This window comes from Amblyomma mixtum, chromosome 3, assembly GCF_055824585.1.
Source record: "Amblyomma mixtum isolate Tamu chromosome 3, ASM5582458v1, whole genome shotgun sequence".
Classification (NCBI taxonomy): Eukaryota; Metazoa; Arthropoda; class Arachnida; order Ixodida; family Ixodidae; genus Amblyomma; species Amblyomma mixtum.
The window spans coordinates 192,773,054-192,791,165 of record NC_143014.1 but is presented as its reverse complement, the minus strand read 5'-3'; the positions used below and the strand labels follow the sequence as shown (position 1 = coordinate 192,791,165).

General features: G+C 45.8%; 1 protein-coding gene across 1 annotated transcript in view; it reads left to right on the top strand.

Annotated features, from left to right (window-relative positions):
- Nucleotides 1-17,576, top strand: part of LOC149353112 (uncharacterized) — a 51,662-nt gene extending 34,086 nt beyond the window's left edge. The window contains exons 6-8 of the mRNA XM_089582313.1: nucleotides 11,075-11,126; nucleotides 13,457-13,502; nucleotides 15,400-17,576. Coding sequence (XP_089438439.1) covers nucleotides 11,075-11,126; nucleotides 13,457-13,502; nucleotides 15,400-16,025 — 724 coding nt within the window. The 3' untranslated portion in view covers nucleotides 16,026-17,576. The remainder of the gene's footprint in view (nucleotides 1-11,074; nucleotides 11,127-13,456; nucleotides 13,503-15,399) is intronic.
- The last annotated feature ends 536 nt before the right edge of the window (nucleotides 17,577-18,112 follow it).

Sequence of the window (18,112 nt, the reverse complement as noted above, 5' to 3'; positions counted from 1 at the left end):
AGGAACGCCTTTCTGCAACAGATTGGTGAGAGGGCGAGCGACGGCTGCGAAGTTCGGGACGAACCGGCGAAAGTAGGAACAGAGACCGATGAAGCTGCGGACATCGCTGGGCGAGCGGGGACAGGGAAAAGCACTGACGGCACGAACTTTATCAGGGTCAGGTTGTATGCCACTCGCATTCACCAAATGGCCGAGGACTTTGAGTTCGCGGCGGCCGAAAGTACATTTTTTTGAGTTGAGTTGAAGACCTGCGCGGCGGAAAAGTGCCAAGATGGACGAAAGGCGAAGCAGGTGGGTTTCAAAAGAGGGCGAGAAAACAATTACATCATCTAAGTAACAAAGACAGGTCGTCCATTTGAAGCCCCGGAGTAACGAATCCATCATCCGTTCAAATGTGGCAGGGGCGTTACAAAGGCCGAAGGGCATGACCTTAAATTGGTAAAGGCCATCAGGGGTGACGAAAGCTGTTTTCTCGCGGTCTCTTGCGTCAACAGAGATTTGCCAATACCCGCTACGAAGGTCGATGGAAGAAAAGTAGCGGGCGCCATGTAAACAGTCCAGGGCATCATCTATGCGCGGAAGGGGATAGACGTCTTTCTTCGTGACCTTGTTGAGATGACGATAGTCGACGCAAAACCGCCAAGTTTGGTCTTTCTTTTTCACGAGCACGACAGGAGATGCCCAAGGGCTGTTTGAAGGCTCGATGATATCGTTGGCCAACATCTTGTCCACCTCCCAAGAGGCTCAAAAACATCGGTAACAATATATATTCAGTTTGTATGAGCAAATTTCAACATTCACACACCCCTAATTAAAAGCCATATATAAACGTTCTGTTCAGAGTGTAGCTGTGTAATCTTTTTTGCCAACTTCCTGTTTAGGCTATGATTAGGGGTTGGGACTTTTTCGTTTTTATTTTTTAAAAATTTGGTACACCTTTTTCAGTAGTTCTTTTGTAATGCAGTTTTAATTTTTTTTTCCAGGCAAATATTATTTTTATGGGTGAATTACCAATTTTTAATTTTTTCCTGTGTGACATAATGTGGTATTCTTGTGCTGTCAAAAGTCACTCGGAGTTTATCTTATTTTGGCTTCTTTGTCAACCTGAGCATTGAGTTTGCCAGTAATTAAAACACTAATTGTTGTTAATTACTTGTGAAGAACTTGTAGCAGTGTCTAATTGCACAGGGAAATGCTGTCGGCAATAAAAATTTAATGCAAGGTAAATGATAGGGCCGTTCAACAAAAACGCAAGTGTAAGTTGATTTCTGACAGGTGAGTTGCCAAGTTACTGCTGGGTTGTCGATCAAGGGCACGGGGAATAACACTATCTGCATGTTGACGACAACAATGGAACTGCCACTGAACTGTCACAGTAGCTGGAACATGACTCATGGCACTTATGCATCGTTTCGAGCGCTATTATGTGCAAAGTAAAAAACGTACTTAACCAAGTAACAGCACTAAGCGTGTGATGGTGGTGAACAGTGGTACGCTAGCAGACATGTGATGACAAGGTGAAGACCCCAGTGTGTGAAGGAGTGTTAGGCAGTGGAGCGGTACTTCATAATGCACAACTGCACTACTTAATCGAACAGTGCACCATCTTGCCCTGCCCTTGTCTTCTGCACTGTTTTTCTCTCCTTCTCCTTTAACTCATAAACTGCTCCTAGGTAGCCAGTTAGCTGCTGTGCACATGTCAAGAATGATAGCTTTTTTCAGTCAAGAAATTTTTTAAATTGAATTCGACATGCTTTTATGCTTTCTTTCTCTTCTTTTTTTTGCCGCGGAAACGCTGCGTGGGCGGCACTGTATGAGATTCAGTTGCACGCGTTGGCTCCAAGGCATGCTTCTGTCCTCCTCATTTGCGTTGTCACCTGCAGCTTAAAAATGCAATTTCTGGGTTTCAGCAGATGAATATCGTGTAGGATAAAGCCGCTGCTGTGAAAACAGTGCAGAAGCACACACCCGTGCCCAAATTTCGCCTGCTCTGGGCTGCCGCCCTCTTCACTGCTGCCTCCTTTGCTGCCTCCTACGCCTTTCCGTTTATCTTTTATTTGTGATACCCTCAGGGTACAGAGTACATTTCAGAGGGGAAAGGCAGTTGATAACAAGAAAAGTAAACAAAGCACAATTCATACAAAACTATAGAACAACTGAGGCAGGATAAAAAGAAGTGAGCAAAATTAACACGGAACAGATTAATAAAATAGTTTAAGAACAATACTAGTACGTGGAGAACACAACACTACAATAAAATACAAAAGCGATCATTATGTAATCAGAGTGGTAAGTATTCTTCTAAATTGAGTTGAATCAGTGATGCTAGTTAATGATGCGGGTAGGGAATTCCATTCTTTAGAGGTTAGCGGAAAATATGATTGCGCACATGTCACTGTGTTACAATGAGGCACTGTGACCTTGTGTTGATGATCACGACAGTGAGAAATGAACGGTGCTCGTTGAATCCATCGAGAGCGAAGTTGAAAATTGGAGTAGAAAATCTTATGGAATAGGCAGATGCGGAAGTGCTTGCGGCGGGTAGCTAGGGGCAGGAGGTTTAAAGACCTTTTCATTTGGGTGACGCTAGATGTACGATGGTAATTGCCTAAAATGAATCTAGTTGCACGATTCTGGACAGTTTCCAGAACCTGTGTCAGTGAGACCTGTCCAGGGTCCCATATGGATGAAGCGTATTCCATTTGCGGTCGTACGTAGGTCGTGTATAATAATGATTTTAACGAAGATGGAGCAAGTGTAAAATTTCTTCGAAGATAACCAAGCGTTTTGTTTGCTTTAGATGCTATATGTTCTATATGAAGTTTCCAGGACAGGGTGTTAGTTATATGTATGCCAAGATACCGGTACGATCTTACGCTTTCAAGGGGATGACTGTGAAGAAAATAAGGAGGACAAGTAGTATTTGAACGTGAAACTCTCATAGATTTACATTTTTTAATATTAAGTTCCATTTTCCAATTATGACACCAGTCTAGTATGTTATTAAGATCGACCTGGAGAGAGCGAATATCGGAATCGTTAGTTATTTTACGGTAAATCACACAGTCGTCGGCAAACAAACAAATCCTAGAGTTAACAGTAGCAGGCAGATCATTAATATAAATCAGGAACAGTAAAGGGCCAAGGACAGATCCTTGAGGAACCCCAGAACCAACTGGCACGGTAGAAGAATTAGTGTCATTAGCATGCACAAACTGAAGGCGAGAAAAAAGAAACGCGCGAATCCAGTTCAGAACAGAAGGGTCAATATTTAGAATGCTGAGTTTATATAGAAGTAACGAATAATTAACTTTATCGAATGCCTTAGCGAAGTCGAGAAATATGCAGTCTGTGGAAAACCCGGAGTCTAAGTAGAAGTGCAGATCATTAGTAAAGGAAAGTAATTGAGTTTCACAGGAGAAACCTTTCCGAAAGCCATGCTGAGTCAGAGAAAAGAAGCTATTATCTTCAAGAAAATTAACAAGGTGAGTGAAAATTATATGTTCTGTAACGACGAAGAAGTTCCAGTTCAAGCGAAGACGACGACGACGAACTTCTTACTGTTGTGTTGAGCGGCATTGCCATCGCTTTGTGTGTGTGCTCGTGGTGCTCGACCTCTGTGTCTACGAGGCCTGTGTCTCTGTGTCTACCGCTGGCGCACAGTACTCTAACCATCCCAGTACCCATCTTACATTTGGTGGAGTCGCGGGGTAGAAATCTGCATCGTGGAGCTGCGTAACCGCACTCTTCCCACTCTTGAAATGCCAGAAGACGCCCAAACCCAATCTGTGCAAACGGGACCAGCTCTCATCTGTGCCGGCTCCCTTCGCCAGCGAGATCCGGCAATCTTCAGCGGAGCCGATGAGAATGACGTGGAAGACTGGCTCGCGTCATACGAACGGGTGAGCCTGTACAATAGATGGGACGACGATACGAAGCTGAACAACGTAATTTTTTATCTAACGGGGGTCGCTAACCTCTGGTATCGGAACCATGAGGGAGACATCCGAACATGGGCGGCCTTCAAAACGAAGCTTGCCGGAGTCTTTGGTCGCCCCACTGTCCGTAAACTTCGGGCTGAACAGCGTTTGCGTGAACGCTCGCAGCACGTCGGCGAAAGCTTCACCAGCTATATAGAAGAAGTCATTGACTTATGCAAACGTGTCAATGCGAACATGTCCGAAGCCGACAAACATCTTGAAAGGTATCGACGATGATGCCTTTCAGATGCTATTGGCCCGCGACTTGCGCACCGTTAAGGATGTGTTCACGCTCTGCCAGAGCTTCGAGGAGCTGCGCAAACAGCGATTACTGACTCGGCAACACCAAGCCCAGGTTGAATCGCTTTCTGGACTGGCGTCTGCAGCTGACAACACCTCTATGCTGCAGCAAATCAAAGATTTCGTCCGTGAAGAGGTAGCTCGGCAACTTTCTCTTCTGCCTAGCCCTCAACAGGCGCCGCCTCATTTGGCCCCGGCTCTTCGACAGGCCATACAACACCAGGTTACTGAGGCGCTTCCATCCTTCCATCCTCCGCCACCTGTCGCCGCACCTTTGATTTACGCCGATGCTGCTCCAAGGTCTGTCACCAGTCCCATGCCTTGCGCCGACGTCGCCCCAAGGCCTGTAGCCGGTCCTCGGACTTACGCCGACGTTCTAGTACAGCCCCCGCCGTCGTCCTATCCTACAATGTACGTGCCTGTGCAAGCGTCTTCACCTTCCCTGCGACCAGCTCGAAGAGCAAGCAATCAGTGGCGCACGAGTGACAACCGTCCTGTATGCTACACTTGCGGAGTGCCTGGCCACGTCGCGCGCTACTGCCGTCGCCATCTCCAAGCGCCAGCACCACGCGCGCAATCTTTGGGGTACTGGCCTCCAACCCGTCAATATTCTGAGGCTGTCGACCAAACGCCAAGTCGTCCTTACTCCCCTGATCGTTCAGCCCTCTCCAGCCGCCGCTCCCCTTCGCCACGACGCCGCTCTATCTCCCCCATGCGACGTCGCCCTGATTCTTCTCAGCAGGAAAACTAGGCGCCGCAGTTCCGGAGGCAAGAACTGCGCCCCCGTCGAAATTTCGAAGACCTCATCGATCACCTGCGAATCTTATTGATGTTTTTGTTGAGGGCGTGTCTGTGATGGCTCTGATAGACACCGGTGCAGCGATTTCGGTAATGGACGAAAAGTTATGTACTATCGCGCTCAATATGAGTTGCAACGCGCGGTGATCGACCGGGGCTCGTTCCGTGGTGTGCCTCCTCAAAACAGTCGCTCGGAATTCTGGGAGAAACTGCTGTTCCATGAAACAACAGCACTCCAGCTCAGGAAAAGGTTTCTCCCAGAATTCTGAGCGACTGTTTGGAGGAGGCACATCACGGAACGAGCTCCGGTCGATGACCGCGCGTTGCAACTCATATTGAGCGCGATAGTACTTCTTTAAAGAAAGTTAAGACGCCAGTTTCGGGACTAACGCTGCGCACGGCCAGCGCACAGCCGATTACGCCGTTAGCAGCATGCACCGCTCGAGTTCGAATCCAGGACACACTATACTACATCGAGTTCGTCGTGCTGCCTTCTTGCTCACATTCTTTAATTTTAGGGTGGGATTTCCTGTCGCGTCATGAAGCTGTCATCGACTGCGCTCGCGCAGAAGTTGGGTTCTCCGCTTTGCCTAATGTCTCGCCAGACGCTGCTCCTTCTGTTCCCTGCGCTAAAGCCGTCGTCACCGAAGACATCGTCCTTCCTCCCTGCTCCACTGCGCTTGTAAGCATCTCTTGTGACTCTGTTTGTGATGACGTTGTTCTCTTCACGCCGGCCTGCACTTTCCTGCGCCGCAAGTCCCTCCCGCTGCCCTACGCTGTGCTCACTATTTCTGCTGGCCTCTCCGTGCTATGGGTCTCTAACCCGTTTTCCTTCCCTACTGCTTTGCGCCATGGCGAATGTCTCGGCAGTGTACAATCTATTGCGTCCATTCTCACCTGTGAGGACCCCGCCGATTCGCCTCATCTAGCCATGACTGCGCTCAGCCCTCCATCTTCTGCGCCTGATTCCTCCGCTACAGACCTCTTCCTTCGCTCTATCGCCACCGATCTTCCTTCCCCGCAACGGACGCAGCTTCTTAACCTCCTTCACCAGTTCCGCTCCTCCTTCGACTGTCATCGGAGTTCCTTGGGCCAAACTTCAACGGTCACCCATCGTATCGACACCGGCAACCACGCACCAGTGCGGCAGCGCCCCTATCGTGTATCTGCCACCGAGCGCCATGCTATCGAAGAGCAAGTTGATAAAATGCTCCAAGACGGCGTGATCCAGCCCTCCAGTAGTCCTTGGGCTTCGCCTGTTGTGCTGGTCAAGAAGAAAGACGGCTCCATCCGATTTTGTGTCGACTACCGCCGCCTTAATAAGATTACGCGGAAGGATGTCTACCCTCTTCCGCGCATCGATGACGCTTTGGACTGTTTGCAAGGGGCCGAACTATTTTCTTCCCTCGATCTTCGTTCCGGATATTGGCAGGTCCCCATGGAAGCGGCCGATCGCCCGAAAACCGCTTTTGTAACCCCCGACGGCTTATACGAATTTACAGTTATGCCTTTCGGCCTTTGTAATGCGCCTGCAACATTTGAGAGGATGATGGACACCATTTTGCGGGGATTAAAATGGAAGGTATGCCTCTGCTACCTCGACGACATCGTCGTCTTTTCTGCGGACTTTGACACCCACCTCCATCGCCTGAGGCACGTCTTGAACTGCCTTTCTGACGCCGGTTTGCAGCTAAACTTGAAGAAATGCCGTTTTGCCGCTCGTAAACTCACTATCTTAGGGCACGTTGTCTCCAAGGAAGGCGTTTCTCCAGACCCAGCCAAACTTCGTGCGGTCGCTGCTTTTCCCAAGCCTACATCTGTCAAAGAACTGCGCAGCTTCCTTGGCCTGTGTTCCTACTTTCGTAGGTTTATTCGCAACTTTGCATCGATTGCTGCCCCTTTAACACAACTCGTATCCAGCAGCTCCGACTTTTCACAGTGGTCACCCGCATGCGACAACGCGTTTTATACCTTACGCCGCATCCTCACCGCACCACCTATCCTGCGCCATTTCGACCCGACGGCCCCTACTGAGGTCCACACCGACGCCAGTGGTGTTGGCCTCGGGGCTGTACTCGCGCAGCGCAAACCTGGCTTTGCTGAGTACGTTGTCGCCTATGCAAGCCGCACCCTGACGAAGGCAGAGTCCAATTACTCAGTAACGGAAAAAGAGTGTTTGGCTATCGTTTGGGCTCTTACCAAATTCCGCCCTTATCTCTATGGTCGTCCCTTTGACGTCGTGACGGACCACCATGGGCTTTGCTGGTTATCCTCACTGAAAGACCCCTCCGGCCGCCTCGCAAGATGGGCTCTTCGTCTGCAGGAATACGACGCCCGCGTAGTTTATCGCTCCGGACGCAAGCACCAAGATGCCGACGCCCTTTCTCGCTGCCCCCTTCCGGTTGAGCTCGCCGGCCTCTCAACACTCGAAGACTCCCCTCCGTTGCTTCACATCGACGACATGCCTTCAGCGCAGCGCATGGACCCTTGGATTGCGTCTCTGCTTGATTTCCTCTCTAACCCTACGGCGGCTTCTCCATCACACGCTCTCCGTCGCCAATCTTCTCACTTCGCCATTCGTGACAATCTCCTTTACCGCCGCAACTACAGCGCAGATGGTCGCAAGTGGTTACTAGTTGTTCCTCGCCATCTCCGCTCGCAAGTCTGTGATTATTTCCACGCTGACCCACAATGCGGACACGCAGGAGTCTTCAAAACATACAATCGGATCCGGCTGCGTTACTACTGGCGCGGAATGTATAACTTCATCCTTAAGCACATCCGCTCATGCCTGCCCTGCCAACGTCGCAAGCTCCCTGCTCACCGTTCTGCAGGCGAGTTGCAGCCGCTACCTTGCCCACCGCGCCCATTCGACCGCGTAGGCATTGATTTGTATGGACCTCTTCCCTACACTGCAGCCGGTAACCGTTGGGCTATCGTCGCCGTTGACCACTTGACGAGGTATGCAGAAACCGCCGCCCTTCCATCCGCCTCAGCGTCTGACGTAGCCTCCTTCATTTTGCGACGGTTCATTCTTCGCCACGGCGCACCGCGCGAACTGCTGAGTGACAGAGGCCGCGTTTTCTTATCGGAAGTTGTCAAAGCCTTGCTCCGCCAGTGCAACATCATTCACCGAACAAGCTCTGCCTATCACCCGCAAACTAACGGCCTTACAGAAAGATTTAACCGTACCCTCGGTGATATGCTCTCTATATACGTCTCATCAGACCATTCCAATTGGGATCTCGTCCTTCCGTACGTGACGTACTCCTACAACACCGCAACGCAGTCGACTACCGGCTTCTCACCATTCTATCTTCTTTACGGCCGTCATCCTTCTGCTCCACTCGATACCATTCTCCCATACCAGCCTGACGCATCTGAGTGTACTCCTATTTCGCAAGCTGCACGACACGCAGAAGAGTGTCGCCAAATCGCCCGTTCTCTCACAACTGAGGCCCAATACCGTCGGAAATCCCGCCACGACAGCCATCACACGTCCCCGCACTTTTCTTCTGGTAGCCTCGTGTGGCTCTGGATTCCATCCAGTACTCCGGGCCTCTCCTCGAAACTTCTTTCAAAGTTTCACGGCCCCTACCGAGTTGTGGAACGCACCTCGCCTGTTAATTACGTGGTGGAACCGCTGATGCTGTCTCCTGATCTTCGCCGGCGCGGACGCGAGACTGTTCACGTCCAGCGCCTCAAACCGTATTATGACCCGGCCGTCCCACCTACGCCGTAAGTCGCCAGGATGGCTCCTCTTCTCCCCGGGGGGCAGTTGTAACGACGAAGAAGTTCCAGTTCAAGCGAAGACGACGACGAACTTCTTACCGTTGTGTTGAGCGGCATTGCCATCGCTTTGTGTGTGTGCTCGTGGTGCTCGACCTCTGTGTCTACGAGGCCTGTGTCTCTGTGTCTACCGCCGGCGCACAGTACTCTAACCATCCCAGTACCCATCTTACAGTTCCATTATTTTGCACGGTATTGATGTGAGAGAGATGGGTCGATAGTTAGACGGGTTCTGTTTGTCACCGGCTTTATGTACAGGTATGACCTTAGCAGTTTTCCAGTCCTTGGGTAGTACGCCATCATGGTACGACTGTGAGAATATGCTTTCCAAAATGATAGAGATATATTCAACAGTATTCCGAAGAAATTTGCTATTAATGCCATCGATTCCGCTAGAAGATGTTTGTTTTAAATTATTAATGATCGGTATAATGCCATGAGAGTCAAACACAATTGGATCCATACAGTAGTAGTTACACGATTGGAGTTTGGGATGGTGGCGATCAACGGATGAGGAAGAAAATGACTGGACAAAAGAGTCATTTAGTGAAGTGGCACAACGATGGTCCGGAATGGGATTTCCAGTTGCTGAAAGTAACGACACTTTGTCGTTAGTGCTAGGTTTTATTATGCTCCAGAAGCGTTTAGGATTAGACTAAGATGTTCGGGAGGGTTACATTAAAAAAAGAAAATTTAGTAGTCTTTAGTGCACGGGAATAGGCTAAGGTAGGCAGCTGATTTATATGCAGTCCATCGCTCAGGTTTTAATGAATACCTAGCAATTCGAAAAAGTCTTTTCTTTTTGTTAGAAAGGCGGTTTAAATATCGATTATACCATGGAGCTTGGTTATTCGAGTAGACGCGCCGAAGAGGAATATGTCGGTTAATTCAGATACCTTATTTCGGAACATGCACCAGTTAGTTTCCACCAAGCGCTCGAGGTAATTAAGTAACAATATGTCTAGAAAAGAGCTCAGTTCGTCATTAATAGCAAGAAAATTAGCCTTGTTGTAGTCTCTAATATTTTTGGAGCGGTTTGATGACGGTGCATGTTCATGAGTTAACGTGAAATGTAATACATCGTGGTCGCTCAGGCCAGGCATATGTATTACAGGTGACGTGCAATCTTCTGCAGTCGTTAATACAAGATCTAGAAGAGAAGATGAATTTTGAGTAACACGTGTGGGTGAAGTGACGATTTGTGTCAAGCCAAAGTCTGCGCAGATGGTGATAAATTGGTTAGTTTCTGCGCTCGGTGGGTTAGAAAAAGGGAACGTGTGTGACCAGATAATGTTGGGATAGTTGAAGTCCCCCAAAAGTAGAATTTGTGCGCTGGGATATCAAACAGTGATTCGATTCAGGCTGTCATGCAAGCTATCACAGAATGACATATCGCTGGAAGGGGAGCGATAGCAAACGCCGATGATCACTTTTCTGAAACCTAAATTCACGCAGCACCACACAGATTCAATATCAGAAACAATTGATATGCAGTGACAATCAAACTGCTCGTCAATTGCGATCAAAACACCACCACCTGTTCTTTGAGTGCGGTCACTGCGGTATACAACATATTTTTTATCGCAATGAAACAATTCTGAATTGGATATTTTGCTGCTGAGCCACGTTTCAGTTAATGCAATAACATCTGCTTTGAGGTCGTTAATCAAGGTGCATAATTCATCCTTTTTACGAAAAATACTTCGAATGTTAGTATAACGAACACAAAATTCTAATTTCGATGATGAGGCATCTCTTCCCCTCGCGCATTCCTATTTCTTATCCTTATCGGGCAGTAATTGGCGTCCAGAACGAAGAAATCTAGGTGATGCAGAAGCAGTCATCGGTGCAGTATTCGAAGTTGCGATTTCAAAAACAATGTCATCTACTTCATTATAGCTGTAACATTTTCCATTGACATGCAGTTTCTTATACCCAAGTTTATATGGTTTATGCAGGCTTTTACTGTATTCTCTTAGCTTTTTTTGAATTTTGCGTGTGGCAACGCATAAGTCCTCACTGATAGCAAAGCCGGTGTCTTTTAACATGGTACATTTTGCGAAAACTGATTCTCTGTGCTTATAGGTAGCAAATTTGACAATAACCGGCCTTGTTTTTCCTTCTACAAACCGACCGATCCTGTGCGCACGTAAAATGCTTTCACTTGTTGCCACTGTAATATTTCTTTTTTCTTTGTCTTTCTCCAGGTGTCCTCTTCCATCCAGGTGGGATGCCTTGATGCGTGAAGCGCTAAAAAATGTGCGTGTTATTTCTGCCATATTGTATTCACTGGTATATCTTTCAGAAGTCGTGCCTGTTTGAAATTTTTAGCTCGAAATTTTTGCATGAAATTTTTTAGCTCCTACAGCTAAGCAGTGCTTCAGTGTTGCTCCATGTTTAAGTCATGAAGTGCAATACCTGTTCTTTTTTTTAATGTTACATCGATTTACTGGCTAGTTAAAAATTTCCATAAGGTTTTATAGTGGCAGCTGCTGGAAAGATCTTGGAGGGGAAGGGTGGATCAGCAGTTGGCCATGGTAGCACTCGGGTACATAAACTTGGCCGCACTTGGTGTTTTGACGAGGAGGATGTTAGGAGAGTTAAGGCATGGTAGCAGTGAGGAGGTTATCAGGAAAGGAAAAGTGCAGTAACCATCGCGGAAAATATAATTCATGTTTCAAAAACTTTTTTTAAAAGCATCTCTCAAAACTATCTGTTAGGACATAGCTGCCACTGTCATTTGTCGCACACTTTGGGTGATCATGTGTAGAGGTGTGCAGATGTTCGAAAATTTTGAATAGTGAATCGAATATCCGCCTGTTTAATCCAGCGAATGAATCAACTAGTGCATGTTCAATATTTATTTGAAACAAATCGAGTATGTTCTCAAGTTTTCGCATATTGTTCAAATAGTTGGCAGGTTGTTCGAATAAGGCCCACTGTATTTTTTTTTCTACTACTGTCCCAAAAATGCGGCCCACAGTAATGCCACTTACTATACTGCTGCGATTGGTTGCTCAAAATGTGTTCAGTGCCACAACTTGGTTCATTCGTGTGGTGGTGTTTATAACGCACAAACATGGCCTCAAAGATTGGAAGATGTGACACGGCTTAGGCAGATTCAACAAAACCTGCCTTGATGCTTGATTTTGGAGGCCACGGCCATACCTCGGCAAAATCTTAAATGCTTACTCGGGCTCACTCAAACTTGCGCTCACAGAGGCCTAGGCGCACTCGAACTCATGATCTCAAACTCATGTTGGTCCACAACTCACTCGATCTCACTGAGACCCAAGACTCCTCCGGTGGGAACCACTCTTTGTGACTCACAACTCACTGCTCATCTGGCCTCACTCACTCGTTTCTATTCACGACTAGTTTGGACTCTCACCATCTTGACTCATTTGATCTCACTCACTCATTACGAGTCACAACTCACATCAGCAGGGGATCGCACTGCGTAATATGAGATCGAGGCATGACAAGGGACCCCTGGCTCCTCCGCAGGGACACGGTGAAACACTATCACGCTTCTAATTACCGCATCCGCATAAATTAAAGGAGCAAAACACAGCCTTCCTTCCTTTCACGGAATCCTCTTCAGTCGCCCACAGACAACACCAAGCTGCCTCACCTTCAAGCATTCTTGTTCAAGGCAGTAATCTTTCTTTCCTTCAGCTGTCAGAAAACAAGAAGAAGAAAACTCTAAGCGCACAACATCATCGCAATAATGAAAGTCATGATCTGAGCCTGAGCCTGGACTCGCCACTTGGATCATGATTTGAATGTGAGCCCGAGTGAGTCCGCCAACCTGTGGCCACGGCTCATATGTAGCTGTCACCAATCTCGTACTGAGATGTGGTGCAGTGGTTTTTCTGTTTTGCTGTCGAAAGCAAAACGTAATTTTCCCCCATGGTCATATAGTTAATATACTGCCTTGATGTTGCGACCCATTAGGGGAGATCTGTTTTGCGTCTTTCAACAGCTATAGCTAAAATTCCATGAGTTAGAGCTGTACTATAGCACCACCGCTAATGCTTCACTGTTTTGCATGATTTCTCGTTTTGTACGGATACTTTCATAAGTGAATATTTGTAAAAATATTCTGTCTTGTTTGATTTGCTTGTGTTGCTGTTCGATTTGTATCCAATTCGCTCTTCTGTTAGTACACCCCTAATTGTGTGCTTTATTTTTTTTTTTCGTGTATTGATTTAAATCACAATTATTGCTATTTTGTGCACACTTACCAAGCCATAGGATGCATGCTTTCCACCATTATATATATTGCTTTAATAATATAAATTAATACCACAGAACTTTTCAAACTAGTATATGTAAACAAAGCAACTACGACAGTCATCTTTGTGCAAAAAAAAAATTGTCCTTGTGTGTGTGTGTTGATGATCAGGTTAGAAAAAATTAATTGAAGACCCACGTAAAACAGTGTTTGCATAATCTAAACAGAACAGTTAACTTCTGTACACTGGTTAGAAAGTACAGTGGGCCTCTCTAAACTTCGTGTTCAGAAAGCCTTGCATTAATATATGTGCTTTCTTAACTGAAAAAAAGTACGCTTGTTTCTTTTTCAGCTGAACCTTGTACACACCCCACGCAAGGAGATGCAGCTGTCTTATGGTATGTATAGAGCTTAGGGGCATTGTAGGCTCTTTCAGACAAACACAACAGGACCTTGCTAATTTAATTTGCACAGCATTTTAGATGTTCATTGCAACAGAAATGGCTAAGATGTCACTTTCGATAATAATGCAGTGGCACTGTTAGCAAACGGGAAACGAAATAAGCATCAATGAGAAGTCTTCGGTTTGGTAATCTAATTTTCTTGGCAATTTCTGTCAATACTTGTTAGTTTCCTACTTTACCTGTTGTGTTCTGTGATGTACCTGGTCTTTTGCCATTTAGTTAAGGAGCATTTTTTTTTATTATTATTTGTGAGTGTAAACTTGCATTTTCGCTGTATTTCTCAGCGTCAGGATGTTCCTACTAAGCATCCTGAAGCTACTCCCAACACATTCGTGGCCGTCTCCACCGCTGCTATTAGTAAACATCTGCTCACAAGATAGGTGCATCTAGCATGAAAACCATAACCTTTTATATAGCACTGAAATGAGTAGTAGCACTAGATTACCTTCTGTGTATTTAACTATGGATAGCAAAGTTTCCAACATCAAGTAGAAAATCGCTTTCTCTTTATTGTGAAGTGTGGCATGGGCAGCAGTAGATATTTGCGCTGCATTTTTTTATTAGTTTTTTTTTTTTGGTGCCTTTATTGTTTTCTTCATTTATTCATGTACATCAGTGTTGCAATGCCATCAGAGAATGAGAGAAAGTCATTAAACAATTAGGCTTCCAGAGTGCGCAACAATCTCTACTGCTTAATGTTATGCCGTCGGTATCGCTATAGAAAACATAATGAACGATAAAATCAGGAACAGCATTGTTTACTATTATTCTCTTAGCCTACTCACAGCTCTACCCTAGAAGTGCAGTCACAGTGTTACTTGGCGATACTATACACAGTGTAGCAACAGTCGCAACACAAGGACATAACAAAATTCTGCTGGGTCCGAGTCATATCGGAATTAATGGCAATGAGAGAGTGGACTTGTGCGATATGAAATCTTGCAACAAGGAAATCAAGAAAGTAATCATACCCTATAAGATTGCATGAAGTTTGTACACTGTTAATTGAAGGATAAGAGGCAGTCTACATGGAATAATGAAGTAAATAGTAAGCTATGCCTAGCAAAGCCCATCTTGGGAGAGGAAGTTATGTCCAAATCAAGAACATTTCATCAAAATGATTTTATGTCAGCTTCGCATCGGCTGCACACACATACAACTTTATTCTCGCAGAGCAAGAGAAGCCTAGATGTTAATTACATGGAGCTGGGGTCACCATATACTACTTTTTATTTTTTGCACAAAACTGGAGAGACTAAGGAAAAAGCATTCTCCACGATTTCATGATGAACACATCTTGTTGCACTCTAGAATATACCTGGGAGAAGAAAATGCATGTACTCATTGATGTCTCCTATATTTTAAAAACATGTTAGTTCTTTCCCACTATGCAAACACATTAACCTTTCGTTTGGTGCATGCTGGCCTTAGTTGCTTTTGTACCATAAAGCACAACACATTTAGACAGTCATTTGTTTGGTAAGACCTGACCTTGTGGCCAGCACTTTGAAATTGGACCTTGCACCAGGGTTCAAAAGGAGAGGATTTGAGCAAGAACAAAAGCTATGGATGTAGTGTCTAGTGGTGACACTGTCGTGGTTGCTTCGTATTGAATCCCGGTGCCTTCTATTTGTTGCCGGGCAAGAGCTGGCCTGGCTGGCACTGGCACTTTGCATCTCACGCAGGGCAGCCAATCTTTATTCAGTTTTCTGTTTGAAGTAAGTACATGGTGCCTAGACTTCCTTGGTTTTAATTTGTAAGCACAGTTTGTCTTGTCAGCCCTTTGTAAAGGAGTGTCAGCAGCCGTGTCTGACCGAGTTGTCTTTCGTAGGGCTAGGAGCAGGGCCATCCCATGCTGGTCCCCAGTCAGCAGGGAGCAAGTGCGCATCCAGTGCGCCACCCCCGCCGGGCAGCACACAAGTACCGAGTGGCCGTTGCTACTTGTTTGGCACGGTGGTGCCCTTTCGGTCAGATGACACCCATCAACTCTCGTCAGATGTGAGAAAAGAGCCTGCACTTACACTGGCCAGGATTATCTGCTCATTGCTCAACACTTGGCAGTTGTGCACCATATTTTATGGCATCACCAGTGATGGTATCGTGCGTGGCGTGAAACTAAGCTACAAGGACCGTGATAATGTGCTCTTAAACATTGATTCTGCAGTGTGCAGGCTGCGACCTTGTTTGATACCACAGAGTTTCGCTCTAAACTTTGTGCCTGTGCTGCGCACTAAACAAGACGTGTATGAGGAGGCCTCCTTCTTTGTCGTAGAGGTGGTAGTGCTTGGCGTGCCCCGCACAGTGTACACTGCTAGGGGCTCTTGCTACTTGCGTGAGTGTGGCCAGTTTTACAAGGCCACTGCAGAGAACGTAAGGGACCGGATCGCCCGACTGAAGGAAGCCGACAGCTTGCAGGCACAGGAGCCTCTGCCCATTGAAACCAGCCAGCTGCGTTGAGATTTGGCCCCATATTGATGTGCCTCAGTGGTAGGAGAAAAAAAATGAGGCACAACACCTAGTGATAGGTTTCATTCCTCTGATGTAACCAGTATGCGCTGTGTTGCAACTCCACTTTCTTGGTCACTTTACTGCTTAGTAGTACTTCCATTCACATTTATTTTTTGGCTTTTGTTTTTTACTGGAAACTGAAATATTTGAAGTGAAAAATGAGGAGAACAAAAAATGTGTTTATTGGCTAGAAATGTTTGCGAGTTTGTCCTTGATATTTATCTTTTAACAGTTAAATTTCTGCATTTGCGAGCAACCCCTGTTGCCTGTGGGTGCGAAGGGTGTTGATTTTTCCCCTAACACAAATCTGTACCCAAGAGTGTGGAAAAATGACTTCTAAAATAATGTTTAGCATTTCCTCTGCATATTTACTGAAGAAAGTAGGCGAGAAAGGGTCCTTCAGAAAGTCCTGAAGTGTGTTAGAGCTTCGGACAAAGCTTTTCTTGGCAGCCAGAAAAAGCGGGCTGTGTTAAATTTTTCCTCTAGTAGTATTTTTTTTGGAATGGCATTCAGTTATATGTGTTTGTAGTTGGTGCAGAACAACTTGTCATGGTTAGACCTTTTGCACTACAGTGCTTATTTGGTCATGCTTGGCTGGTATAGCTTGTGTATGCTTGTTCTTTTTGGTGTCTTTTCATTTGGTAAAAAGACATTTCTTCGTTTTTATCAACTAGTCATTTTTTTTTTTTTTTTCATTCTTATGACCTAGTCATTTTTTAGCCTGTGAATCTCTCATGGTGCATTGTGCTGTTTTACACGAGCTAGTGTGAGCACGTAACTGTTTGTCGGTGTTGAAAAGGGGTGTAGACTCCAGAATTTTAGTTGTGTGTTTTTGCTTTGGAATGATGCGTAAGACATCATTAAACATGGTTCACCTGATGGAGTTCGTCTGTGCTCGGTAAATAATTTATATTTCAATTTTCCCCCCATGTAGCTTCGATTCAGTTTCAGCAGCTGAGCGGCAGTTGTGGCGTCACATCTAAGTGTGATATTGCATGAGGCAAAGAAAAACTGCAGTTGAATAGCTGTTTGTTCAGTCGCTGCCATTCTGCCTTTTGGAAGAGGTTAATATAAGATTTGAAGTGAATCAAAACAACAAAGAAGCAATTATGTTGCAGTTTTGGTTTGCCCTGTGTGATGTCCTATTTACTTGTGGTGTCACTACCATTTTTCGGCTACTGAAACTGCATGGGAGAAAAAATTCAGTTATAAATTATGTATGGAGTGCTGGCGAATTCCACATTGTGATTCATGTTTACTAATGTCCTGTGCATCACTTCAAAGTGAGAGCATACTATGCAAAATTTGATGTCTCCACCCCTTTAAGGTCACCAAGCTTGTTTCAACTGCCAGAGAGTTTCACCTGTAGTTAGGCTAATTGCTGCATACTCACCATGGACCGGTGATAAGTGCCTTCACAGAGCTGAAAGCATGTTTTATGGGTACCTGACAAATGTGATATTTAAATAAATGTGCTGCTGTGTTGCAGTGCAATTTTTATTTTATCTTACCATGTTTGTAACCTTCCACCATGTTCTGAATTCTGCAGTTGCCCAATTTTGCAAGCAGGAACAGCGTTTCATTTTATTCTCACTACTGTGTATCATCTGTTCCTTCAGAAGCGTTGGTGCAATATTTCACTTCCATGTTTGTTTGAAATACGTGAGAATCTCGATAGTACGAACTTCACGAGGTCGCGAAAAATGTGTTGTCTGAAACGAACAAAATCCCCTTATTGAATTACAGAAAATGCACCCTTGCAGATTTGTTTGCGGCTAGCTGAAATTTTTACTGCCATGTCACTGCTCACTTGTGATGTCTGTGATGTTCAGGTTGTGCGCCACTGCATGCTGATAGCAGTGGATACCGATGTCTTTATAGTTTTTGCCAGGTGCAGCATTCCGAAGGAAAGGATGGCTTATATTGTTGCATGCACATCAGAGTTGTCATGCAACAAATCGATTTTGAGCCAAGATTGAAAAAGGTTTTTTTCCATGAGTACAAAATTTATGCAGTGTTATTAGCAATTGCTGTGT